General features: G+C 53.7%; 9 protein-coding genes across 9 annotated transcripts; 5 read left to right on the top strand and 4 right to left on the bottom strand.

Moving 5' to 3' along the window:
• Positions 1-1,174: 1,174 nt before the first annotated feature.
• On the bottom strand, positions 1,175-2,153 carry SODALDRAFT_326615 (hypothetical protein). Its single transcript, XM_028610213.1, has 2 exons — positions 1,829-2,153; positions 1,175-1,576 (listed from the first exon to the last, which is right to left on the bottom strand). Exons 1-2 carry the CDS (start codon positions 1,889-1,891, stop codon positions 1,367-1,369), a joined length of 273 nt encoding a protein of 90 aa, XP_028470263.1. The 5' UTR covers positions 1,892-2,153; the 3' UTR covers positions 1,175-1,366.
• A 1,241-nt stretch (positions 2,154-3,394) lies between these two features.
• Positions 3,395-8,052, bottom strand: SODALDRAFT_336177 (ARM repeat-containing protein; the record flags this gene model as incomplete). Its single annotated transcript, XM_028612568.1, has 7 exons — positions 3,395-3,604; positions 3,647-4,848; positions 4,941-5,799; positions 6,375-6,599; positions 6,843-6,846; positions 7,151-7,610; positions 7,812-8,052. 7 exons carry the CDS (start codon positions 8,050-8,052, stop codon positions 3,395-3,397), a joined length of 3,201 nt encoding a protein of 1,066 aa, XP_028470262.1.
• SODALDRAFT_374785 (hypothetical protein) lies at positions 8,042-9,327 on the bottom strand (the record flags this gene model as incomplete). The annotated part of the gene is made up of 5 exons (XM_028614698.1): positions 8,042-8,505; positions 8,580-8,818; positions 8,900-8,971; positions 9,054-9,083; positions 9,161-9,327. 5 exons carry the CDS (start codon positions 9,325-9,327, stop codon positions 8,072-8,074), a joined length of 942 nt encoding a protein of 313 aa, XP_028470261.1. The 3' UTR covers positions 8,042-8,071.
• A 174-nt stretch (positions 9,328-9,501) lies between these two features.
• SODALDRAFT_354606 (hypothetical protein) lies at positions 9,502-10,753 on the top strand (the record flags this gene model as incomplete). Its single annotated transcript, XM_028613744.1, has 6 exons — positions 9,502-9,554; positions 9,668-9,732; positions 9,954-10,138; positions 10,364-10,504; positions 10,585-10,649; positions 10,702-10,753. 6 exons carry the CDS (start codon positions 9,502-9,504, stop codon positions 10,751-10,753), a joined length of 561 nt encoding a protein of 186 aa, XP_028470260.1.
• A 263-nt stretch (positions 10,754-11,016) lies between these two features.
• SODALDRAFT_326613 (hypothetical protein) lies at positions 11,017-11,590 on the top strand (the record flags this gene model as incomplete). The annotated part of the gene is made up of 1 exon (XM_028610212.1): positions 11,017-11,590. A coding segment is annotated over one exon (350 nt), but the record flags the coding sequence as incomplete, so codon positions are not given.
• A 1,491-nt stretch (positions 11,591-13,081) lies between these two features.
• Positions 13,082-16,959, top strand: SODALDRAFT_303764 (DNA-directed RNA polymerase III subunit RPC2). The gene is made up of 2 exons (XM_028608961.1): positions 13,082-13,542; positions 13,617-16,959. Exons 1-2 carry the CDS (start codon positions 13,301-13,303, stop codon positions 16,849-16,851), a joined length of 3,477 nt encoding a protein of 1,158 aa, XP_028470258.1. The 5' UTR covers positions 13,082-13,300; the 3' UTR covers positions 16,852-16,959.
• Positions 16,960-17,213: 254 nt separating this feature from the next.
• On the top strand, positions 17,214-19,060 carry SODALDRAFT_326611 (hypothetical protein). Its single transcript, XM_028610211.1, has 2 exons — positions 17,214-17,838; positions 17,949-19,060. Exons 1-2 carry the CDS (start codon positions 17,514-17,516, stop codon positions 18,623-18,625), a joined length of 1,002 nt encoding a protein of 333 aa, XP_028470257.1. The 5' UTR covers positions 17,214-17,513; the 3' UTR covers positions 18,626-19,060.
• Positions 19,061-19,429: 369 nt separating this feature from the next.
• SODALDRAFT_326609 (glutathione synthetase ATP-binding domain-like protein) lies at positions 19,430-22,316 on the bottom strand. Its single transcript, XM_028610210.1, has 5 exons — positions 22,213-22,316; positions 21,885-21,984; positions 21,330-21,763; positions 20,638-20,851; positions 19,430-20,563 (listed from the first exon to the last, which is right to left on the bottom strand). The coding sequence occupies exons 2-5, from the start codon at positions 21,889-21,891 to the stop codon at positions 19,749-19,751; spliced, it is 1,470 nt and encodes a 489-aa protein (XP_028470256.1). The 5' UTR covers positions 21,892-21,984; positions 22,213-22,316; the 3' UTR covers positions 19,430-19,748.
• Positions 22,317-23,400: 1,084 nt separating this feature from the next.
• Positions 23,401-23,810, top strand: SODALDRAFT_15508 (hypothetical protein). Its single transcript, XM_028606892.1, has one exon. It carries the CDS (start codon positions 23,513-23,515, stop codon positions 23,756-23,758), a length of 246 nt encoding a protein of 81 aa, XP_028470255.1. The 5' UTR covers positions 23,401-23,512; the 3' UTR covers positions 23,759-23,810.
• Positions 23,811-24,461: the final 651 nt, after the last annotated feature.

The following is a 24,461-nucleotide window of genomic DNA, read 5'->3' as shown; positions in this document are numbered from 1 at the left end:
CTTATGTGTAAGCATCGTAGCGCCGCTAAGCTTGCGCTCCACGGCTGGATGGCTCGATCATCCCTCCTTCATTTGTCCCCAGGTGAGCTTAGGGGAGAGTCGGCTATGGCCAGAACGGTAGCTTTATCGGCAAAGGCCGCCACGTCATAAGGAGAGTAGGAGACGGCATCATGGAGGTCAGGGCCGGCCTCGACTTCCCGCCTATCCTTTAATGCCTTTAAACCCTAAGAATTAATTCGTTAAGGTCGGCTCTCGCTGCGGTAATGGGCGACGGGTAAGTAGTGATTATCGGGCGCTGGAAGAACATTTATGAGCTTGTGGTTATAGGAGGGAAAAGGGGCGAGAGGGAAGAGCTCACTATACTACAGCATGTAAAGTAAAGGGGCCAACGTTGGCGAGACAAGACGAGACCTTAGTTCGGTTCCATTCTACGGTGTCTCGGTTAGCAGGATTTGCTGGTGCGCCGGCCTTATTGGACGCGGCAATAGTAAGGATACACGTAGGGAGATATTTACGGCATTTTTGTGATTAGTCGATGGAAAGAGCTGAGGGACGAGCGTGGACGAAGAAGAAAAGGGCACGAGAGAAGCCAAGGGGGAGTAAGGGAGGTTTAAAGTAGTGGAAGGTGAAGAGGGATAAGAGAGGTCGTCGTGAGATACCTCGATGTCTTGATGTCAGGTATGTCGCTGTGGGGCATGCACGGGCTAATAGGCCACACGTGACGGCGGATTTGGAGGAATCAGAAACCGGCCTCCGTGGCAGCGGCACACGAATTCCGGGATCCAAGAAAACGAAAATACATCAAGACCCAAAATCCTTGGGCTTGGGAGTCTGGGAGACAAGAAGAGAAGAAAATAACAATGTACTAGAAATGCTTTCGTCCAGCTGTCTTAGCCCTGCAGGAGCTACAAATATAACGAGGCGAGGAAGGTCAAAAGCTTCCCCTCGCTCAGCCTCGGGTAACATTGTCCTGTTATCCTGTTACTCTCATTCCTTGTCTCGTAGTGTCGCGTATATCGGGACTGATCTAGAACAAAGGAAACGAAAAAAAGTCAGAGAAAAGAGACAATCTGCTTATCATAAAGTATACTTATATATATTTAGGTATTTTGCAAGTCGTTTAACGAAACGGAAAGGTAAGAAGGAAAATCAAAATAAAAAATCCAAGTCTGACACGCTCGCTGCACCTCCCCCAGCCGCCAATTTTCTTTTGGAAGCAACTTATTTCTTCTTGGCCTTATCCTTTGCCGCCTTTGCCTCACCAGTCGCCTTGCGGGCCTCCGCTACCGGTGACAAGTATGTCAGCAGAGATTCTTATATAAAGGGCAAAATCCCTTATAAGCGTGGAAACTTCGGGGCGGCGGCGTTACGCCACGTGATTACAGAAGAGAGAACAAAAAAAAAAGAACAAGCCCGAACTACCGAGAGGGAGAGGGAGAGGGAGAGGGAGAGGGAGAGGGAAGAGGCATGAAATCAACATCAAGAACTCACCGGCAGCCTGCTTCTGCCTCATGATATCGGCAGCCGTCTCCCGGGCGCGCTGGAGCTCTGTGCCCGTCAAATTATTGCCGGATTTCTACACCAGAAAAAAAGCACCGTTAGCCCCAGCTGGGTTTATCTCTCCCACCCCCTCACCCCCCACTCTCTCAAAGACACTGTCAGTCGTCTGTGGCCTCCTCATAATAACCACACCTCGTCCCTGCTGTTGTTGCTCAGTGCTCACCGCGTGTAGGAGGCTCACCAATGCGCACCATTCATCCGTTCATTCCACCCCCATCCCACACACCCCAAGGTATAGATAACATAACCCAAGAGATCAAAAACGTACCATAGCAGCCAGCTTCTTCTGAGCGGCTTCACGAGCCTTGTCGCGCTGGTTGCCACGAGCCATACTGATAGCCCAAGAGAAAGAGGGAAGAGTTGACTTTGGTGGCTGATGTCTGGTGTCGAATTGGAGGTTCGGGAGACAGACAGACAAGTCTTAGTACAGTAAGGTACTGTCAGTCTTTCGACTATGTGGACCTTTGAACAGAGAAAACCAATCTTGAGTACTCTGTACAAACGCGCGTGGCTTTGGAAGTTTGAGTTTGTTAGTTGTTGGGCCGTTTGGAGAGAAAGGAGGGGGGGAAGAAAAGTTAAAACGTGGTCCGTATTGAACCCAGAGTCGAGGTATGTGGCTTTATGAAGCTATTTGCGGAAAGCCTTCCCTTCTTTTCCCTTCTTTGCCGCGCATTGGCCCCACACCAAGGGGCCATCGTCTGCTGCTGGTTGGTCAGCACCGCCACAGACTTTAGCCTCTTTACCCCATCGGCCAATAGCCGGGCCGGGAGGAGGCGCGGTGGTTAACGTCCATATTAAGCCCAGGCACAGGCATGCCTTAGCTTGAATGGTCCAGACCCGAGATGCATCGCCGTTTGAATCGCCACCCTCTCCCCCAGGCATTTTCAAAAAGCGCGAGAGAGGTAAGAAGGAGGACAAGTAATACTACGACCCTTACTACAAAACATTGCAATCACAAGAACTAGAAGGGAAGGGAAAAAAAAAGGAAAAACACTGAACTGATGTATGTAACTGGGATTAGACGTTTCCTAGAAACATGACTGAGAGCTAGACCAAGCAACAACTATCTTCCCAAACCACCGTGCAAGAAGCCCAAGAGTCGAGTCGTCTAAGAACAATCCCGGCACCTCCCATTCCCCTCCATCATAGTCGTCACCCGCACCCGGAATTTAGCAGGAAAGGAAGAACTGGAAGGAAAAGAAGTAAAAACCAAGGCCCGAAAAAAAGAAAAAAAAAGAAAAGAGAGCTTCAAGTAACAACAAAGCAGAGAAAAGAAGATAGGAAAGGGGAAATAGCAAAACAGGGGAAGAGAAATCTCCAAGGCAATGATCGTCTGGCCGTCCGCGGATGCGACCTTTGCAAAGTACACGTCAATGTCTCCTCTCCGAGAACCTGCATCATCGCTCAATCTCCGAAGCAATCCTTGCACATGCTTGTCATCTTCCATGATCGTGATCTGTAGCGCTGTATGTAGTGTACAACAAAGCGGCTTCTCTCGCCTTTTTTTTTGTCTTTTTTCGTTTTTCGCCGTCCGAAAAAACTGCAGTATCGATGGGGAAATGATCTGGGTATGGAATGATGTCGTCGACAATCATACCTGCAACCCACAGTAAGAAAGAAAATGTCATCAAGTCGTGGCAGTGTCGTCACCGTGTTGAATGAAGAGAGAGGCCAAGACCATTAAGCTCATGCCTTCTTGTCTAGAACCCCTTGGTCTTTCAGAGCCATGCCGCATATCGTACCATCAGCGAGAAGAGGTGGGTGATATCTTGATGTAAGATTGGGTGAGGGCAGGTGGTTTATCGGCTGGTGCCGATTGGTTTAGGAGAGTATTTTACAGCCACCGGGGCCCGTCACCATTGCCAGCACCAGGAGGGCTTCGGGATGCTCCGTTGGTGGGCAGTTGCATTTGCTGTTGCTGCTGAGACTGGCCAGGCTCAGGCTGGAACTGCGACGGCTGCGACTCGGGCTGGGTCTTGGCTTGGTCCCGATTCTGGTCCTGACCAAAGGCTTGACCTTGCATCTGTGATGCTTCCTGCTGTTGCTGGCCGTTCCAGCTCAACTGGGGAAGTCGCTGGTTCTGAACCTGAGGTGGAGGAAGAACCGGAGGGGGCACCGTAAGGTTGCTAGCAAGCGGATACGACGGTTGCTGGGCCATGCCACCGCCGTTGGGCAGGGGCCCGCCCGGAGTGACAATCGAGGTGTTGTTAACCATACCGCGGTTGTGCCCGGGACGCAGAGGGACCTGGCCTTGCGTGTTGTCGGCCGGAGTCGACTGACCAGCCATGGCTGCAGTTCCGCGATTGTCATAAGCCTGAATCTTAGCTTGAATGCGGCGGCCATAGGGAGTCGATCGGATCGATGGCAGGAAAGGACGAATTCCTTCCACGAGACGGGCTTTACCCGCGGGCGTCGCGCAGTCGAGAGCAGTCTGGACCACGTAGTTGGCGAACGAGTCTCGCAAGACGCGGTCGAGCTCGCCGGGATTGAGGAGCTCATCGACAATCATGTCACGCGAGACATCTTGCGAGCAGCGCAAGCACTTCTCAATCACATTCGAGCTGAACTTGTGGCGAGACAGCTGACTGATACGATTGCGGAACATGGCCACAACAGGCTCAGTGAACGCCGACTCATTGAGGTCGATGATGTACTGGACCACATAGTTGCCATACGGATCCTGCACGAGGATAGGCGCGTGTTCCGTGATCTTCCCAATAAGCCAAACCTTCTGTTGACCATCAGCATGGTCAATGCAGCGCTGGAGCACGCAGCAGCCATGGCGATGAGTGCCCACGTCGACGCAGTTGTTGCCAACAGCGTCAAAGATGAACTGAGCATCAATAGCACTCAACTTGTTCAGACATTTCTGAATCACGTGGTTGCCGTTGAGGTCCTGAATGAGCTCGACAACACGGTTACGGAGGGCCTCGATGATGGTCTGGACCTGCACGGGCAGGGTAACAAACTCAATCATCTTCTGGAGTGCACGGGTGCCGTGTTGGTTCAGAGCAATGCGGACCATGTCATGCGATGCGTTCTGGACAAGAACCGTGCGCTCCTCGTCATTGCAGTACTCCAAGAGTTTCTGACAGAGGTAGTTGCCAAAGGGGTCTGTCATAAGCTCAATGACGTGCTGATTGGTCTCCAGCCAGATCATGTGGACGTGGTCTGGGTTGCGCTCTTCGAGCTTTTTCTGCAGATAGCGGCATCCGTGCTGGTCCTTGCATAGCTCGTAAATTTGACCTCCGACGTGTTCGAGGGGAAGATTCTGGTATCGGAGCATGGCTATGAGAGAATTCGGTTAGCGTCCGCTTATTTGTATAAAAGAGGGGGAGGGGGTCGGCTTTGCCGGCCCATCAGGAGGCAGCAAAACAAACCTTCACTGTCAATCTGGCGACGATTCTGAATCACGCGGTGCTGGCTATCGCGGGGTGAGTGCGTGGGGTAATGATTGCCGCCATATCCAGTGTAGTTCTGGGGAGGGTACATGGTGCCTCCGTTAAGGTTCAGGCCTTGCATGCCCGTAGCAATGAAAGGCACGCCAAATGTACCAGTACCAGTGACGGGAGGGGCAGACGAAGTAGGCGACGAGTAATTGGGTCCGCCCGGATAGAATCCGTAAGACGAGTTGGCCCCACCTGAACCAGAGGCCGTAGTCGTCGAACCACCGCCAGGAGAGGTATGGGTAGTGGCGATGCCATTGCCCGCGGGTCCGAAAGGAGCGGCGCCACCTTGGAGAGCACCCTGGAGAGAGTGATAGGCGCCGGCCTGGTCGCGAGCAGCTGCGGTGCTATCGTTGGACAGTTCGCGGGTATGGCGGGTAGGAACGGCGCCAGCGGGAATTCGACCCATGCTGGCATTGTGGTTATGGAAGTGCTGCTGGGCATGGTTATTGGCGCCTGAGCCGTTCCTAACAGTCTGGACATCATTGCCAGAGAAGGAGCTCTGCAGGCTCGGAGCAGAGGCCATGATGGGATTGCCCGGGGGAGAGACGACCGAAGGGGGGTCAGAAGAATTCTCGGAGAAGTACTGCAGGTCGAGGGAGTGGCGGATAGTCGAAGAACGTGTCCCTTCCGCCGCAGATGTTGGACCGTTGAGTTGCGAGGTATTGATGGTCGAAAGAGACTGTCGTGCGCGGTGACGGTTAATATTGCCCCAACCTTTGGTGGAAGATGACACCTCGGGAGAAGGAGACGGAGACAATGCAAGGTCAAGAGCAGCGGATGACGCAGAAAGCTGTGCAAAATGCCCACAACGTCAATACCAACGGACTCGCAAATCTTGATCTCGACGTGGGCGAGATTTGAGAGCTTTAAGGCAAAGAAGAAGAAAAAAGGTGATGCGAGAGTGCCAGGTAATTTTTCTAAGATTTTTTTTCTCAAGAATGGCACAGATAGGAGGATGAAGGGATTTTGAAAGATGTTTAATAAGGACGAGAACAAGAGACACCGGGGGGAAAAGAGCAGAGAGGAAGACGGAGGGAAAAGAGAAAGAGATGAATAAGAACAACAATAGTCAGGATTGCGATGGTGAATATTGAGATGTGAGTTGGGTAGGTAAGGTAGCGGGCACACCCACTAAGGTACCTTTCCCAGACTTCTTCTCCCAGGGCAACAACACTTGCCTGTCGTACTTGCCCAATGACCGAACCGGGCCAGGCAAGTCAGGGCAGGAAGGGACAGGAAGTTTCATACCCACGGGCAAGAACGCACCTGCCCAAAACCACGAAGGGATCTTGGGAACCACGGATGGGTGGGCAAAGTCATAAAGGGGCTGAGAAAAAGGAGAAGGGAAAAAAAGAAGGTACGTACCATTTGGTCTTCGCGTCGGACTAGGGTAGGGAAACTTTCGTCTCTGAAGACTTGACCGTAGCGGGCATCACCAGAGTCCTCCTCGCCGAACAAGAAACGCGCAGTACCTGTTTGGTCAAGATCGGCGCCGTAGAGACCATTGCGAGATCGGGTTACAGGCATCGAGTAGCGGTTGTAGCTATTTCGGCCAGAGTCAGCATTCTGATTGTTTTTTGAATATGATGTCTGTCAAGTGGAAGTTCGTCGGGCGGTTGCAGGAATGGGCGCTTTGATAAGTATAGCTGGAGATGTCGAAGGATACAAGAAACAGGTATGGATAAGTGTGTCTGTGTGTCTGTGTGTGTATGGACAAGGAAGATTCAAGGAGAATAGAAACCGGAGCTCCAATCGGTGGGCAGGGGACGAATAGAGAAATTAGGCGAGGGTGAAAGTGCGCCAGGCTGAGTTTGCGCAAACCGATATTCCTACGCCACTTTTGGGCTGGAGCCACGGAGTGTGTCATTCTCGCCTAGAACTCTAGACAAGAGGAACGACAACTGCAAGCGTGGTATTTCCAGGTCTACCCAGAGTGTTGTGACGCACGCCCAAACTTAGACGCCGGGGATTGGAGCCATCGAAGCCAACCTTCTTCATCCCACTCTCCTTCTCTCTGAAGGCAACTGATTAAGTCTGGTGTCACTCAAAGAACCAAGCCCCACCAAGCAAGGAAGGACCGGTTCCCAGCAACACCGTACTTTATTCAAGGGGGCGAGAAAAAAAAGAAGGAATTTACTCACGCATTGGAAGATCGATGGCTGCTCGGATCCTGGCGAACAGCTTCTTCTTTCTCCTCATCGTCACTGTTCCTCCGCGTGATCGGTACTGAGCGGGAAGGGAGGTGATCCTCAAAGGGCATCCGAGAGGACAAAATGTTGGATGGAGGCGAGGTGAGTAGTGAACCGGATCGAGCGGGCCGATTAAACAGTCCTGGCGGGGATATAAGGCTAGACATCGAGTAGCGGTTCGGTCGCGAAAACATCGAGGGAAAGCCAGAACTGTCATGATATTCGGGGGGTGTGGTGGGTTCGGATTGGTGCCCCTGTCGGGTCAGGTCGTCCTGCATCTTGGCCAATTCGAGCTCCTCCCGGCGTTGGGCTTGTTCCAGCTTCTGCATTTCCAGCTCGAAGCGCCTCCTTTGCTCTCGAAGGCGTTCATATTCTTGCTTTTTCTTCTCTAACTGCACGGCATCAGCACTTGCTTTCCTCCTTCTGTCTCGGTCCGCGGCTCAGAATGCATTAGGGCGTATAGTCTCCATTGCCCGTGCTGCCTGGAGATCGCAGTCGAAAAAAAAGAGATATACCAGAGAAAGGCCCACATACCAGTTGGACTTTGTGGTAGTTCTGTAATACTTGGAGGTTAGCCACGTTCCAATGTCACCATTCACACGCAGAAGGTAACTAGAGCATACGTTGGGGTCAGGCCCAGGAAGAGGGCCGCGCTGAGAGATTATAGATGACAGTGTTGGTACACGTCCCGAGTCGGTGGTGAAGCGACGGGGCAGAGAAGATCTAAGCTCGTGAGTCGGGGCATTCGGCTGCGGCAGGCGACTGCCGTTTCGTGGAGGTGAGACAAGGTTATTCATCGAGGGCGACGACTCGTTCCGAGGCGAATGCTGGGACATGAAGAGCCTCTCGTCCATTTTTTCTTCTACTACACAACTAGTACACGCCGCAATCGGCAGGGTTGGGTTCGTCTATCGCGTTGCTGGCATCGGTAAAAAGACGGTCAGCGCAAGGTCCTCTCAACGATGTCATCAACGGACCGGACGAGGCCGAGGACGTTGACGAGCGGATGGTAACACAAAAAGCAAGGCGATGGTTTAGAAGATGGGGAAAGATTGAGCACGGGATGAGCCCGAGGCCGAAGGCGAGGGTGGACAGGACAAGCCGAGATGCCAGTGGCGGGGCTGGAGATTTTCTGGGGCTGATGTGGGCGGTGACGCTGACGACGCAGTCTGAGGAGATGACGAAGACCGACGAGAGACAGCGCAGCGCACAAAGCGACGGTTTCGTTTTCGTTTTTTTCTCTCCCCTTTTTGTTTTCTTCTCTGGTGGTTGGCGAGTGGTCGCGAGTGCGGTCGAAGCGGTCGAGTCTTTCGATTTTAGGTGTTGTGTCCTCCCGCGAACCCTACTTCCCTTCTCGAGAGCATCCGCAAGCCCTACTCACAGTCCATGCCCGTGCCCGTGCCCACGTCCATAGCCCATGCCAGCGCCGATAGCAACGCCAGCACTTTGTTCCTGCGAGTCTTCATGCGCAACCCCTGCGACTGGCCACCGAGCTGGTTGACCGACTGGGTAGCCAGCCAACCAGCTAGTAAGCTACAACGTAGCTGCCAGTCCAGCGGGATGCACATTGGACGGGACAGGGAGAGGACAGGGAAGAGAAAGAAAAAGGGGCCAAGTGTCCTGGGATGGGAAATAGGGGGTGCGTATTTTTCGCGTGCGTTGTGTGGACAGCACAAGGTCCAGGGACAACGTGCAACATACAAGACAGGGAGAGAGGAAATGAGGCAAAGACAGAGAGCTTGGGCGATCAGCAACTTACGTCTCTGCACACCTCTGATTCAAGAGGTGGCGCTCGTACACAGGGCCAGGAAATCGAAAGCAATTCAGTTGCCGAAGACGCTGAAGCTATTCTCACACATCGCGCCCTGGGGCCAGGAGCGACAGGCTGATAGAAAATAGCAGCCGGAGGCGGGTGAAGAGAGAAAAGAGAAAGAAAGAATACAAAGACGAGGCACGACGCACGAGGCGACGAGAACGAAAGAAACATGGATGGGGGCAAGACAGGGGGACAGATCAGAAATGGCGAGCACAGACAATAGGCGACGTGGGTTTAAGATGTGGACATTGAGACGTGGGGAAACGAGCCTGGAGTCAAGGGTACACAGCGCTGTGCCCAAGGTAGCGCCCATTACAACGTACGAAGTACCCTAGGTAAGGTACCTACGTACTGCGAATACAAAGGTACCTACTCCGTACACCCGGATACGCGATTTGTTCACATGGAACTTGAGCAATAAACCGTGGGATATTGTATCAGTCCGTATTAGTGCCAACTTGGAAGTTAGTGGAGGGGGCGGGATGGGATGGGTTCTTGGGAGAGTGAGGAGAACTCCTCCCTCAACGCTGGCCAGGTCGAGTTCTTCCCTTAAAGTAAGGTAGGTAGGGAAATACGAAGCACAGCACTCCGTGCTAAGTATCTTTTCAGGGGAGGCGCATAATCTGCAGTCTGATTCAACGTGATGTCGCAAGTGGAGGAGGCCCCATATTATATTTTGCCCTCCAGAACAGACCAGCAAAGTACGGACACGGAGGAGGTATCCGTAAAAACGACTCGATGCTCTTTTAGTCGACGCTATCTCTTTTCTCCCGTCTCATTTTGTGAAGTTTGTAATCACCATATTCTGGGATAGGAGGCTCAAGTACCTATATAGAACAAGAGAAAGAAATCGGAGACGAGACCGAGAATCAATCAGCATTCGGAGCATTCAAAAAGGGGTGGGAAAGGGAGGTGGAGGGAGACCACATCCAGCGCCAGCCATCCCCTTCACTGTTGGACTCCTCTGGACTCCACCGAAGGAGCCCCTGGCCCGCGCTCTGGTCCCCTGGCGGCTTTGGCTTTGGGCTTCTAGCGTGGAATGCCTGCCCCTCTGTATCCAACTCGCTAGCGTATATTTTCCGGGTCGCCTTATTTTCCGGCCAGATTTGCCTGAAGGCGACACTGTACGTTGTACGCACGAAAGTACGAAGTACTTCGTACGTTCAGGTACCTGCACATTACGGAGTAAGGTACTTGTATTCTTCGTGCCTCCTTGTCCAAGTACGGCGCCTCCTCCGATCCCACGGCGTTCTTCATTCAGGATTGAATACCTTAATCAGGAATGTAGCCTGGCCAGAAGACGGTGACCCTTTTCTTAGTCTGGCAACACTCACACGGCCATGCCTTAGCATTCGATCTCGCCCACCAAAGAGGGATTCACCAAAGGAGAGGAGGAGCATTCTGGGCCGGGGTATCAAGAGTTGGATAACCGCACCATGTTGGGGCTTCTCGATATATGTCCCTACGCGCGGGACCAGCGACTGGAAAACGTAAGTGGTATCCGGCCGTGTCCGTACTTCCTACTAAGGTAGTGTAGTGTATGTACTTCGCAAGTATGTGAGATATTCAGGATGCTTCGCAGGCCGCGGCTGCCGCAAATCCCCCTCGCACAAGAGCGCTTATCCTTCGCAAAGGGTGGCCAGTTGGTGTGGCCTTAAAGCGAACGCCAAGAGCCTCCTCTTGCCAGTCAATGCGTGGGCCCCATCGACCCCCAAATGCGCGGTTTCTTTTCGCCATGACATGAGGAGCCACTTACAACCGTAAAAATAACCCCTCTTCCTTCGTTACTGTCCCACGAAGCAAAAAGAGGAAGAAACCCCCCCCCCCCCCAATTGCCGCGGGGAAGGGTAGTATTGAGTAATGGAGACGACCACGGAAGAAGCGGGATACTGCCCTCCGTGGAACAGTACAGCATGGGTCGACGCATACGATTAGCCTAGTCTACCTACCACAAAATGATTCCCTCGAAGTTCTCGTGGCGGCACCAACAGCAACAACATATATATGTGGACAAAACTCATCCCTGGGACTTGGGACTTGGGGCTATGCCGTGCACTTTCCTCGGGAATGGGGATTGCAGCCTGCGTGCTGCAACCTCGAGCGACAAGACTGCCGATATCCGCCGTGCATCGCCCACCTGCGAACTGGAATCTAACAGAATATCGATGGGTTCGAAACCGCCAGGGGGTTAATAAAGAGGTAATAATACCGCCACCACCGTCAAGTTTATCGGGATCTATCTTCCCGCCTTCCTACCCAGTTGGGCTATGGCAGAACGCTAAGCTAGGCAGGTGTGCAGAAGTGCGCCATCCGCGAATTGATTATCGCTGTGCCGCGAGCAACCTCCACTAGACTGTATTCAGTGAACTTTCAACCCGCATGACGGGAGGTTTGGGAATTGGTCACTCAGTGAACCGGGTCGGCATGAGGTAGGGAGGACGTGATTTCACGAGACGCGGGGCAGACGAGCTTCGTTACTGTGAGCAGGTGAAAGAGGCGGAGACTTTTTCGCCTTTTGCTCCCAGTCGCCCGTCACCCCCACGCAGTCTTCCTCGTCTTTCTCCCGGCTCTGCCTGAACCAGCAGGAGCCGTCCAATTGCCCATTGCAGACAGTCATTGAAAGAAATCAAGGCTGGTTTTGGGCTTGGGACACCAATAAATCGGTCGTCGTTGTTGTCGTCTCCCTGGTCATGTCCAGCGAATACCTCGCCAAAACAAGTGGGGTGAATGGACAGCATCGAGGGCGCTGCACGTCAACTTCTCCCACGCTAAAATGAAACGGCACTACAGGGTGCAGCTATAGGTACGTCCTAGACCTTTCTAAGCAAGCTCACTGTTAGTCTCCGCCCAGGGAGAAACAAGCTCCTATCCAAAGATATCCGAAGGATGCCTCCCCGGCGACGGTTGTGATGGATGAATGTTGAGGAATGAATGAGTCGCGCTCACAGCAAAAATAGACTTTTTGGTGGTCGGTAAGAGGTTTGGTAACATGCCGCCTGTGTTCCCAAGATACCTCATGTAGACATCGCTTCCACATATCCATGCATGCGCTCTCGTCCGTCGAAGTAATAAAGTAATCAAGTATGGAGTACCTAAGTACCTAGGTAGTCGATACGCATACGCGAGAGGTACAGTGGGAGGCAATAAGTATTTGAACACTCCTAAGTATTTGAGGCTAGATAGTAAGCCTATATGCCCTCAGCCTGATATTTTGTGGGTCGATGGTACATAGGCGTGTTCAAATACTTTTTGCCAGGGGCTGTATGCCCCGTGAGAATATCAGGGACTCACTACAACGTACTTAAGCACATTCCATGGCTCACAGCTCTGCCATAATTGTTGGGATGGGCTTCGCAAAGTAACTAGCGACGGTAGTCACATCAGTCCGACTCGAGTATTTCGGACAAAATGATAACTGACCTTTCCTCAATAGTTGAAACAAACGAACATCACCAACCCAGTGATCTCCTTACTCCATTAGCGAAGGCATCCCCCTATCCTTCCGACCTGTGGTGACTCAGAAGTTCGAACCCAGATTTTCTGACCTTCACCGACTTTTCATGTCCCGCACTGAGTGGGCCTCCGGCGTGTAGCGCTAATATCGAGGACATTCGAAGAAGTTATGGTTCCCTGCACTCCCTTTCTTTACATTGTGAGCCTTAGCCCTTCATCAGGAGGGATTTCAACCCAGAGACCCAATAGTGACCAGTTACACGTAGAACGCCCACTCTGTGTTGTGTTGTTGATTCTAGTTCGTGACTTGTTCGCAGCGATCATCCATGGGGTCTCGGTAGCAAAACAACCGAGTTGGATTCGCTTATGTATTGATTACTTTCAAGACGGGCAAGAGCGCCGAGTCGTGTGGGATGGGTCAAGACGGAGGAATACGGATACTGTGAACTGTCCCTATTCGCAGTCGTTATATAGTTGCCGAGTCACGTGCGCTTTTCCTCCTTTATTTTCCGTTGGATGATTATTAATCCGATTTGCCCCTCGTCCCCCACCATGAGACGGAGGGGCAACTGCAAATTATTAGCACCTGCATACTTCCCGTACTACTCCGTACAGAGAGTACTTCGTGCGTGCAGCGCGTCGTGTCATACCAGGCAGGGACGAAACGACGTTGAAGTTTTTCTAGCTCACTTCATCAGCCTCAGCCTTGTCTGAGACTTCACAGTTGCTTGGCCATCACATCTCACATCATCGACCATCATAAGACTCTACTATAACGGCGATTCCCTGCCAAAGAGCTTGATGATGCTATTTCTGGCATTGTGACCTGAAAGATGCCGTACATCGACGACGGCTTTGAGGCCCTCCTGGAGCCTTTCTATGATGGCAAGAAACTCACAGACCCCATATCGACAGCCAAAGACAAATTCCAGCTCCTACCAGCCTTCCTCAAAGTAAAGGGTCTTGTTAAGCAACACATTGACTCCTACAATTTCTTTGTTGAGCACGAAATTAAGAATATTGTGCGTGCAAACCGCACAATCAGGAGTGATGTTAACAGCAGCTTCTGGCTTGAGTGAGTTATCATCCAATATACCGACCAGAGGCGTGTTGTGGGCAGAATAGCGTATACTGACAGATAATCTCAAGGTTCACGGACATTCGGGTGGGAACCCCGAGTCGACTAGATTACAATGATGCTAGAGCACATAATGAGGTGACTCCGATGGAGTGTCGCCTGCGAGACATGACATATGCAGCCCCAATCTTCATTGACATCGCCTATATTCGCGACAAGTCCAAAATTGTCCGACGTAATGTGCCTCTTGGCCGCCTTCCCGTCATGCTCAAGTCTTCCAAGTGCCGCCTCAACGGCGCCACCAACGCCCAAATGGAGATGATGAACGAATGCCCTCTTGACCCCGGCGGCTACTTCATCGTGAACGGCACCGAAAAAGTCATTCTCATCCAGGAGCAACTCAGCAAGAATCGTGTCATCGTCGAAGCAGATACGAAGAACAACATCATCACGGCTTCGGTGACGAGTTCTACCCACGAGCGCAAAACCAAGACGAACATCATTCTCAAGAAAGACAAGATCGTGCTCTCCCACAACGTCTTGGTGGAGCCTGCCCCGATCGTTATCGTCCTGAAGGCGCTGGGGGGCTTGTCCGACATGGAAATCATGCAACTGGTCGCGGGTGACGACGGCAGATACCAGGACGATTTCATCATCAACTTTGACGAGGCTAGTCGGCATGGTGTCTTTACCCAGCATCAAGCGTTGGAGTGGATCGGCGCGCGTGTCAAGATGGGCGGCAGGAACAGATTCCAACCTAATGCCCAGGCCCGCAAGAACCATATCGAAGAAGGCCTCGACGCCCTGTCGAATCTCATCATCGCCCATATTCCCGTCGAAGGGCTCGATTTCTATCCAAAGGCTATTTACGTCGCCTTCATGACGCGCCGCGTCCTCATGGCCCAGACCGACCCCAGCCTCGTTGATGATCGAGACTTTGTCGGCAATAAGCGACTCGAACTCGCGGGCCAGCTGCTTTCCCTGTTGTTCGAAGATCTTTTCAAGAAGTTTTGCGTCGATGTTAAGGCCAGTATCGACAAAGTTCTCAAGAAGGTCAACCGCGCCGTACCTCTGGATGCGGTCACCATGATCAGTAACCACGCCAACAATATCGGCCAGGGAATTAACAGGGCCATCCAGACAGGAAATTGGACGGTAAAGCGGTTTAATATGAGCAAGGCCGGTGTCACCCACGTCCTTAGTCGTCTCAGCTACATCAGCGCCTTGGGCATGATGACCCGTATCAACAGCCAGTTCGAGAAGACACGCAAAGTCAGTGGACCCAGAGCTCTCCAACCGTCGCAGTGGGGCATGTTATGTCCGTCAGACACGCCCGAAGGCGAGGCATGCGGTCTGGTTAAGAATTTGGCGCTGATGACACATATTACCACCAATGTCGAGGAAGAACCGGTCAAACACTGGGTATTCACGCTCGATAATGATATCGAACCGGTCAGGAACTTCTCGGGGAGCGAGATGCATCGCGAGGGATCCTTCGTCATCTATATCAATGGCACTCCCTTTGCCTTGACTCGTAACCCGAAGCGACTCACGTCCAGATTCAGGACCATGAGACGGCGGGGCTACATATCTCCTTTTGTCAGCATCAACATCAACAATCACTTCAGCGCGGTGCACATCGCCACCGACGAAGGACGCATTTGCCGACCTTACCTCATTGTAAAAAATGGAACCCCAATGATTAACGCGGAGCAGCTGCGCCTCCTGCAACTCGGGAAGGTCACTTTCGACGATTTCCTCAGGAACGGCGTGGTAGAGTACCTCGACGTCAACGAGGAGAACGATACGTTGATCGCGCTCTACGAGAAGGATGTCAACCGGAGCACCACACATCTGGAAATTGAACCGTTTACTATTCTTGGTGCTGTGGCCGGCCTCATCCCCTTCCCCCACCACAACCAATCTCCCCGCAACACGTACCAGTGTGCTATGGGCAAGCAAGCGATAGGGGCCATCGCTTATAACCAATTCAACCGTATCGACACGCTTCTGTACACGCTGGTCTACCCGCAGCGACCCATGGTCATATCCAAAACGATTCAGCTCGTACACTACGACAAACTGCCGGCAGGACAGAATGCGACCGTTATCGTCATGTCCTATTCGGGCTATGATATCGAGGACGCCTTGGTTCTGAACAAGGCTTCGTGCGACCGCGGGTTCGGGCGCTGTCAGGTGTTCCGCAAGTACGCGACGGAGATGCAGAAATATCCCAACGGGCGGCGTGAAGTCATCGGCGACCCGGGGTACGAGGGCGACCCCAAAGAGCGGAAGAGGGCGGTTAAGCACCAAGCTCTGGACAACGACGGCCTTGCCATGGTTGGGTATCAGATCCGCTCTGGCGAGGTCATGGTCAACAAGCAGACGCCACTGGATACCGGCTCGACCAACATCGGAAACGACATGGGCCCGAGCGGGTTCCGCGATTCGTCGATATCATACCGGATTGCCGACCCTGCGTACATCGACAAGGTGATGATCTCAGAGAGCGAGAAGGAGAACATGGTGGTCAAGGTGCAAACGCGACAGACAAGGCGACCCGAACTGGGCGACAAGTTCTCGTCCCGTCACGGGCAGAAGGGTGTCGTGGGCATCATCGTGGATCAAGAGGACCTGCCATTTGCCGACAGCGGGCTGGTGCCGGACATTATCATGAATCCGCATGGTTTCCCGTCGCGCATGACGGTCGGCAAGCTGCTCGAGTGCCTGACGGGCAAGGCGTCCGTGCTGGACGGACGGAAAGACTACGGCTTCGGCGACGCGTTCCGGTCGCACCCGGTGGAGGAGATGAGCAAGGTGCTGGTGGACCACGGGTTCTCGTGGGAGGGCAAGGACTACTTCACGTCCGGGATTACGGGCGAGCCTTGCGAGGCGTACATCTTCAACGGGCCCATCTACTATCAGCGGCTCAAGCACATGGTGCAGGACAAGATGCATTCGCGGGCGCGCGGTCCGCGGGCCATTCTGACCAGGCAGCCCACGGAAGGACGATCGCGCGACGGTGGTTTGCGGTTGGGAGAGATGGAGCGCGATTGTCTGATCGCGTACGGTGCGTCGCAGCTCCTTCTGGAGCGGCTGATGATCAGCTCCGACGGCACGTCGATTGATATATGCCAGCAATGCGGTCTCTTCGGGTACAAGGGGTACTGCCACACCTGCCGAAGCACGAAGGATGTGACGCAGATGACCATGCCTTATGCTGCCAAGTTGTTGGTCCAGGAGCTGATCAGTATGAACGTGGGCGTCAGGTTGCAGTTGGAGGACGAATTTCCGCATCCGAGGTAGCTATGATTATGCTTAGGAAGCAGGTTTATGATGTGTATAGGTAGTAATCTCGTACTATAAGCAAGGAACAATAGACAGAATACAAACAAAGTATATGAGGCACAAAACTGAGGTTGGATTCCGTTGCTAGGCCGAGGAGAGAAGTGAACGAGAACGAGGACGAGGACGCGACGAGACGGGGCCGGTCGGTACGATCGACAGTACGTACCCATGGGTACTTCGATCTGATACTTCGGTACTTTAAAGGAAACACGTGGGGCCGAGACGAGGAGCCCGAGCATCTGACATCATCCCCGTTCCGACGAACGGAATGCTTCTGTGCTTTTCTGTACGGAGTACTTCGTATCCGTACTTCGTAATTACCTACTTCGTGCGTATCCGTACATAAGAGTCAAGCTCGAACGCGAAACATCCACACTCAGTACCTACCTAAAAGGCGATACACAAGCCCAAAGGCCACCCGCCCTTTCAACATTCTTTCCAATGCTGTCACCGTCATGACATCGCAACTCGCTACGAGCATCGCCGCCATGCGTATTTGTATTCCTGCGAGACCGAAGCCATGTTCCCTCTTCGCCTCTTGCCGGACCGGTCCGACAGCAGCACCGCACAGCGTGCTACCGTTCCGGCTCTTCCAGTCTTCAAGCTCCTCCAGCTCTGCAATGGCTGAGCCTCAACCGGAAGATGAAGGTGCAGCTCCCACTCGAGTACGGCAGGGCGTATCTGCGAATGCCACGGAGGCTGCTGCTGCAAGGGCCCCATCACGGACTACAATACCTTCGACCACCGAACCGACCGCCTCGTCACGTTGCCATCTCGCCCAAGCCCAGTCGACGACTCTACCACAAGCACGACAAGGTGAAAGGGATCGGCTACCCCAGCGGTACTTCGACCCCTCCAACCTTTCAAATGAATCACTAGATGAGAACGCGACCCCTGGATCGCGGGGCAAGCCGCCAGATGACAACAGGGCTAATTTAGGTCGAAGTGAGATTCTCCCTTTCCTTTTACCTAACGGCCCTTTCCCCTACCCACCCTTTCCTCTTCGCGATGCCAAAACCAAACAAAGCTAACAACGGCACTCCATCCGTGTCCAGCCCTTCGCATCCTCCAAGACCGACTCCCGACTCTCCTACAAACCCCATTACAACAAGACATCCTCGCCCCGAACATCTCCCTCCACCTCTTCCCTTCCACCCACCCGCACCTCCCCACCGTCTCGGGCCGCGTAGCCTACACCGCCGCCCTCTGGACGTCCCCCATAGCCTGGAACCGCGTCCCCGTCATCGGCAACGTAAAACTCGCCATTCTCTCCGCTCGCATGACGCGGGAACCCGTCCCCGGCGCTCCCCTACGCCAGGGGAGCGTCCCCGACCAGCTCGTCGTCCGGTGGTGCACCTGCGGCGGCCCGGGGCACGGGTCACACGACCACCTCGCTCCAGCTGCGTCGGACCCCACTACTAGCAGCACCAGCAACGATACCAACATCAACAGCAGCAGCAACAATGGTAATACGAATAAGAACGGCGGGAAGAGGAGTAACGAGAAGCATTTTTCCGGCCTCTTCATCTTCCAGTTCGACCGCGAGGGGCGTATCCTCAGCCACACCATCGAAACCGTCGAGGGCGGCGGCGACTGGGAGAAGGGCATGGGCGCCAAGTTCGTCGGCTTGACGGACTGGCTCCTGGGCGGGTTGGGCAGAGCGGAGCCGTCGCCTGCCTTCCGCCGCTTGCCTGATCGTTTCACCGGGCCCCGGCCCTCTGAAGGGAGATAGGAAAAGAACGGGAAGTGTGGAGGGAGTAGGAGAGAAGGTCCAAGTCAATCAAAGTCGAGAGTGATAAAGGCTCGGTTGGAGATCCGGTAGGATGGGATTTGTGACACTACAGTAACGCCCCCTTTATTCTTTTTTTTATTCTTTTTTTTTTTTTTGGCTTCGGCTCAGGAACTGGACGGATATGTCAAGTCTGCGTCTGTAACATAGTGGTTCTTCATCGTGGGTGGTGTTCTTCTCTGCACAGAGCGCCGATAGAATTGCGCGGGGCAGCAGTATGGACGAAGTCGCTCTTATTCATCTCTTTCGGCGTTTCTTATTTTATTCTACACCGAGGCGTCGGGAACGTAGATTTCGAGTAGCGGTAGCGCACCCAACTCTGCTCTTGATGAATATTGTCTAGATAGTCAAGTCTCTCACCTTTAGGGAAAGCGTCGGTTCAGTTTACATGAATGTGTGTTATCAAAGCTGATTCAATTCTCCACTGTCCTAGATCTATTAAATTGCTCCCTGACAACCATTACCCCCGAATTCAGGATATGAAGGATATGGGCATCTTCCGCTTGAAGTGCGGGTGCATGAAATCGACATGTTCAGAGGATTCCCACGACATCGAGTCTGTGCCGAGCGGATATCCACCTACACCTTGTCAACAAGTCGGGGGACTATCTGTCTGAAGGACGTCAAGGGGGGTGGGTGTCTAGAAGAACCAGACTTCGTCGGCAACAGGATAACCAGCTCGGCTACCAAAAAACACAAGGACTCATTTTCATAGCCTCATATCATCACAGAGACTGGAGAAATCCATTAGGAAGAACATGGAGAATATCACATTACAAAGCGTTCGCTATGTGCCCGTCTAACCCTCAACCCGATGCCTCCGAGACCACACGCACCTATACATGGCAGCAAAAAAAGTTCATCTAGGCCTTTCTATCCAGCCCGGAAATACGTTGGACCCAAGCCCCTCGCGGGATGATGCGCGTGCAAGTTCCTCCAACAAAGGAGACCCCTCAACTCTGCTGTCCCATTCCAATGACAGGCAAAGGCAACCTCACGTGCCTGCAGGATCTGCAGGGTCTATCTACTACCGGATACCCAGACTACATACTATAACGACTTTTCCTTAACCCTGGAATTCTTGCGCTCCGCTCTCCTCCCACCTGCCAGGGACCAGAGCCAGGGGCACAATGCCGGATACGTGCATCTCGGGGCCGAAGATCTTCGCGTTCAGACCAAGCTCCTGAGTGGCGGCCTTCATGTTCTTGAGACCCTCCTGGTAGTTGGGACCAGCACGACGGACCCAGATCTGGACGTTGTGCTCGTTCAGCGTGACGGCGTACTCCCGTAGGGCGCGGATGACGCCCTTGAAAGTGCTGGCAACGTTGGTGAAGTTGGCAATACCGCCACCAACGAAGAGAACCTTGCCCTTGTCGGACATGGGAGCGCGAAGCATGAGGTCGAGCACGGTGCGGGCGTAGTGGTAGGTCTGCGATTCGGTGGGGGCGCCCGAGTACTCGCCATAGTTGGCGAGCTCGTCGGCGAAACCAGCCGAGGCGATGGCATCGGCGTACACAACTGAGGCACCACCACCAGCGACCAGCGTCCAGATGCGGCCCTCAGCGTTGAGGACGGTGAGCTTCAGCGAAGCACCCGTCTTGGCATCGAGGTCAGCGATATAGGCCTCCTCCTTCGTCATTTCACGGCCAAAGGGGGCGGGGAAGTCCAGGGGCGGGCCGGCATCGATGTTGACCTTCTCATCCCCGCTAGGGGCGATGTTGGTCAGGCCCAATGCACCCGGTGACCGGGCAATGGCCCACTTGACACCGCACTCAAAGTCGGCAGTCTGATCGATCTTGGCAGCAAGATCAAGGAAGTGAACAGACGCCGAAGTCGCGTCCTCGTTGGGGATGACAACCAGCGGGTTGATCTCCAGATAGGCTATTCGCCAGTCAGCAAGCGAGCTCCTTTGATATGTCATGAATATGCCTGCGAGGCAAGGGGGAGGCACTCACTGAAGTTGCATTCCGCATAGACGGCGTACAGGCGGCTGATGAAGTCGACGAGAACGTTGTGCAGACCCTTGGGCACCTTGCTAAGCAGGGTTGAGGCGATCACCTCGTTGGATGGGTACTCTTCGAGGTCAACGGGGATGAGCAGCTTCTCGGCCTTGGCATCGACATCGCCAACATCCACACCACCTTCGTGTGTGAAGAGGATCCAGTCGCCCTGCACCATTCAACAGTGGTTAGCATGGTGGGTTACTATCAAGCCGAGGGATGACATTTGAGCGCGTCCGATGCTAGGGCCGGGCCATCGTGTCGGGGGCGGTGCCGCGATTGCTCAAGACTTCCGTTCGCCCGTAGGGCCCGGTTTACGTTTGCCGCATAGGGCAATCGAAAACATTGAGCCCACTTTTCAGCAACGGAACCCGTGGGCATATCGGTCATTTAAGGAACCACGGCATTCCGCTCCTCGACACCCTCCCTCTTTTTCACCTCTTCTCCATTTCCCCCCATCTGCAGACCCAAAGAGCCCACGGAGCCGACTTGCTCACGTCCGCACGGAATAGTACCGCCAAGGGTACCCTCGCGAAACCGGCGTCCAGCAGTGAAAGCAACATGGGCCCCGTCTCGATGCTCCCAGCTCACCTCATGGCCAACCCTGACGTGCATGAAAGACAAAAGTCACAGGAGAGACGACTTACCTCACGGACGCTCATGATGTTGATGTAGTACTCAGTATCCTGAGGATGAGGGACGAAAGGCTCGACGAGGAACGAGCGCAGAACACCGGTAACATGCTCGACCTTCTGGGGCTTTCCGGCTCGCTCAGCAACCCAAGCCTTGGCCTCAGCCCAGGTCTTGTTAAGGGCCAGGAGACCGCTCTTGCCTCGCCTCTTGATCAGCTGGTCGGGCTTCGCGACGAACTTGGCACCGGGGTGGAGAAGCCAAGGGTAGGTGAGCTCGGCCTGGTCGAGGACATCATTGACATCGGCATCCTCGGGGAACCTGAGAGCGGCTAGTCTGGGGGGAGGGTTGTGCTTGGTCGGAGGAGGGAGAGGGGTGGGCCTGAAGACGCGGCTCCGGGTGAGGTGGTAGTTGAGGATGGCCTTGCCGTCGGCCTCGTAAATGCTCTTGGCTGTGCGCGCAGGTTAGCTCCAGCACTCTTCACTTGCTCACCGCAGATCGACGAGGCGGCGATGAGAGCGACCCAAGCACCGGGGACGAAGCACCCAGCAACGGAGGGAGGATCTACTTGCCGGACATTATGCCGGTTCGAATGTGAGGGAAGTTACGGAGGAACCGGTTTCCTTCAGTCGAAGCAACAAAAGGTGCGTTCGGATTCTTTCGTTTTGTGGGCTGCGATCGAAGCTGGTCAGCAGCTGGAGTTGTTATATTGTTTTTGAGCCCGGCTGGACCTGGTCAATTGGCTGCGTTGGTCTTCTCTCGAACAGCTCAAGTCACAGCTGCAGCGCAGGTCGAGGAGACCGGATTGAAAAAAAAAGCTAAACGCAATGGCAAGTGATTGCGAAGCGGAACGGGGAGGGCGGCTCGAGTGTTAAGGTCGAGGTCTAAGTCCGAACTTACCTACAGACACTGGATCACACAAATGGACCAGCAGGCAAGCGCTTGGGAGCTGGAAGAGCGGTGATGTGTTCTGTGTGGGAGAGACAGAGAAGAAGATGAAAAAGTCGAGGCGGTGAGGTGAAGAAAGGAGAGAAAGTCGCACTTTGGAAACAGCGGTGTTAACTGGGACCACACAAGAGCAAATGTGTCAAAGCGACAGCTGGGTTGGTGGAGGGGGAGGAGAGCGGAAGAAAGATGATCGTCAGCCTTTCAAAAAATTGGAGGGCAGTCGAGGGGAGGGACCGAATTGTAGGCAAGGGGGGGAGGGGTGTGTGGAAGCTCCCAGGGCGGTCAGTGTCGTCCTTTCCTCTCTGGCGATGGGTGGCTACTGTACGTTGTACCTCAGGGGGTCCCTCAGTACAGTTACTGGGGGGCGGGACAGGCGACAGCGAACCTCCATCAGCAAAAGTCAGTTGGCAGGGACCGGAGCGGGGCAGGATCAGAGGGGGGATCCAGCCGGCAGAAAAGTGGCAGTGTACCCACCCAAGATGGCCTAGTGGTCAAGGGAGAGGGGTGGTGGCTGGAATGGAGCCAAGTACACTTGTACCTAGCACGAACCACGCCTTTTCCACGCCAAACGGAAAAAGCTTTGGGGGCGACACCGACGACCACCAATACCGATTCATCACGCTGTTTCCGTGACGCCAAGACCCCGAGACACATAACACCGCACTGGACGACCACCCGGATGTGCCCCGAACACTGGAAGTACCGGTACATCTCATTACTGGGCCCTCAACGGTTTTTTTTTTTGAACGGAAGTGGGTGGGCCTTATCCCGGGGCGACACTCTCCTACTAAACTTTTGTATGAGGATCCGTTCCTGTCGAGAACATTGACCGTCTTTGGTGTAGTCACACCACATAGAGGGAGAAGAAACCAGAGGGTAGAGGCTGGAGACGACTGCCCCCAAATTGTTTTTGCCCCCTTGGTTGCCAGTGCGACCCCCTTTCATCTTCGGCCTCCTTGCGCCTCGTCATCCTATTTTCATCTTCAGGAAGCCCGACTAGGCGCGGGAATTCCCTCGTCCTTCGGCTGATGGGTGAGCCCCTCACTTCCAAATAAGAGGTAGCATCTCAATAGTAGGAGGGGTTAATAAGGTGGACGCTGCACGATTATGTGCGGACAACGGCCTCGTACTCTGTAAGCATGGCTGCCCCCACCACCCTCCCGCACACCACGGTCGTTGAAGTCAATGCACCACCAAACAGGCATCCTGGCGATATCGCGTCTCCCGATCATCGGCGGATGTCGAATTATGGATGACCGACCAACCACGGAGCCGACGGCTATCCGATAGTCCAGCGCCTGGTTGTGTGGCCTTCCTCATCTTTTATTTTTGGGTTTCTTTTTGTTCGGTTTCTCCTAAATGGGATTTTGTTATTTTGATATCCATGCCACCGTTGCTGCTCTTCGAATACACGAGAACTAGGCGGAGGACTGTGTACGGAGTAGTTCGTTTGTCCAATGCCCCTCGATTTGATGAACTTGGGCAAGTCGACGATTGAATATCCCGGGCAAGGGCCTAGGTCTCTTTTCTCTTCTTCTTCCTTCCAGCGACGACGACAAATTGCGTTGGACCCTGAATAAGCGGGTACTCGGAGATGTATCGTTACCTTTTTCTCCTTGTACTCCGTACTCCCTGAGCGGCCAATGGTAACACTACCTTAGTAGTCAGGGGTTCGGCCAAAGTTGTGTCTCGTTGATTTGTCTCGGTCGAGCGAAGTTCTTCCTTGTTGGTCTGTTCTGCTTTGGATTCAACAAGTCGTGCGTGGCCTCGGACCATCTCGCGATCAGGGCACATTCCCAACTCAATTGGCATTTCCCCAACTTTTTAAGACCGTTGCACCGTTGTCGTCATCACCATTCACCAATTCCCAAGTCGACAACCCCAGTCAATCCCTGTCACCACCGTCGGTCGCATCTCTGCCAACAAAGCGCATTTCGAGTGCGTTCCGTACCTGGGGTAGACCGATCACGGGTCCGAGTACAGAGGACAGATACGGAGTAGATGCTACCAGGAGTGCGAAATAATCGTACATACTCCGTACTCCGTACCGACCTCATCTCTCGAATTGCCGCATTGGACGAACCGTACGGAGCATCGAAGTACGAATACCTTACAGTGTACCTACCACACCTCGTCGATTCAATTCTCGCCCAAACTAAACCTACCCATTCCAGATCCTCTCACACACCTCCGTCAAAACC

The sequence above is a fragment of the Sodiomyces alkalinus genome (genome assembly GCF_003711515.1).
Source record: "Sodiomyces alkalinus F11 unplaced genomic scaffold SODALscaffold_1, whole genome shotgun sequence".
Taxonomy (NCBI): Eukaryota; Fungi; Ascomycota; class Sordariomycetes; order Glomerellales; family Plectosphaerellaceae; genus Sodiomyces; species Sodiomyces alkalinus.
The sequence above is the reverse complement of the archived record's forward strand: the minus strand, read 5'-3'. Positions and strand labels throughout refer to the sequence as shown.

Bases quoted from the DNA above. Each gene is read 5' to 3' on its own strand.
- SODALDRAFT_303764 (XM_028608961.1), top strand. From the start codon at position 13,301: ATGCCGTACATCGACGACGGCTTTGAGGCCCTCCTGGAGCCTTTCTAT. The intron at 13,543-13,616 runs GTGAGTTATCAT...GATAATCTCAAG, and splicing joins AACAGCAGCTTCTGGCTTGA to GTTCACGGACATTCGGGTGG.
- SODALDRAFT_326611 (XM_028610211.1), top strand. From the start codon at position 17,514: ATGGCTGAGCCTCAACCGGAAGATGAAGGTGCAGCTCCCACTCGAGTA. The intron at 17,839-17,948 runs GTGAGATTCTCC...ATCCGTGTCCAG, and splicing joins CAGGGCTAATTTAGGTCGAA to CCCTTCGCATCCTCCAAGAC.
- SODALDRAFT_15508 (XM_028606892.1), top strand. From the start codon at position 23,513: ATGACCGACCAACCACGGAGCCGACGGCTATCCGATAGTCCAGCGCCT.
- SODALDRAFT_326609 (XM_028610210.1), bottom strand. The intron at 20,852-21,329 runs GTAAGTCGTCTC...TGAATGGTGCAG, and splicing joins ACATCATGAGCGTCCGTGAG to GGCGACTGGATCCTCTTCAC. The intron at 20,564-20,637 runs GTGAGTGCCTCC...ACTGGCGAATAG, and splicing joins CTATGCGGAATGCAACTTCA to CCTATCTGGAGATCAACCCG.
- SODALDRAFT_326615 (XM_028610213.1), bottom strand. From the start codon at position 1,891: ATGGCTCGTGGCAACCAGCGCGACAAGGCTCGTGAAGCCGCTCAGAAG. The intron at 1,577-1,828 runs GTACGTTTTTGA...TTTCTGGTGTAG, and splicing joins AGAAGAAGCTGGCTGCTATG to AAATCCGGCAATAATTTGAC.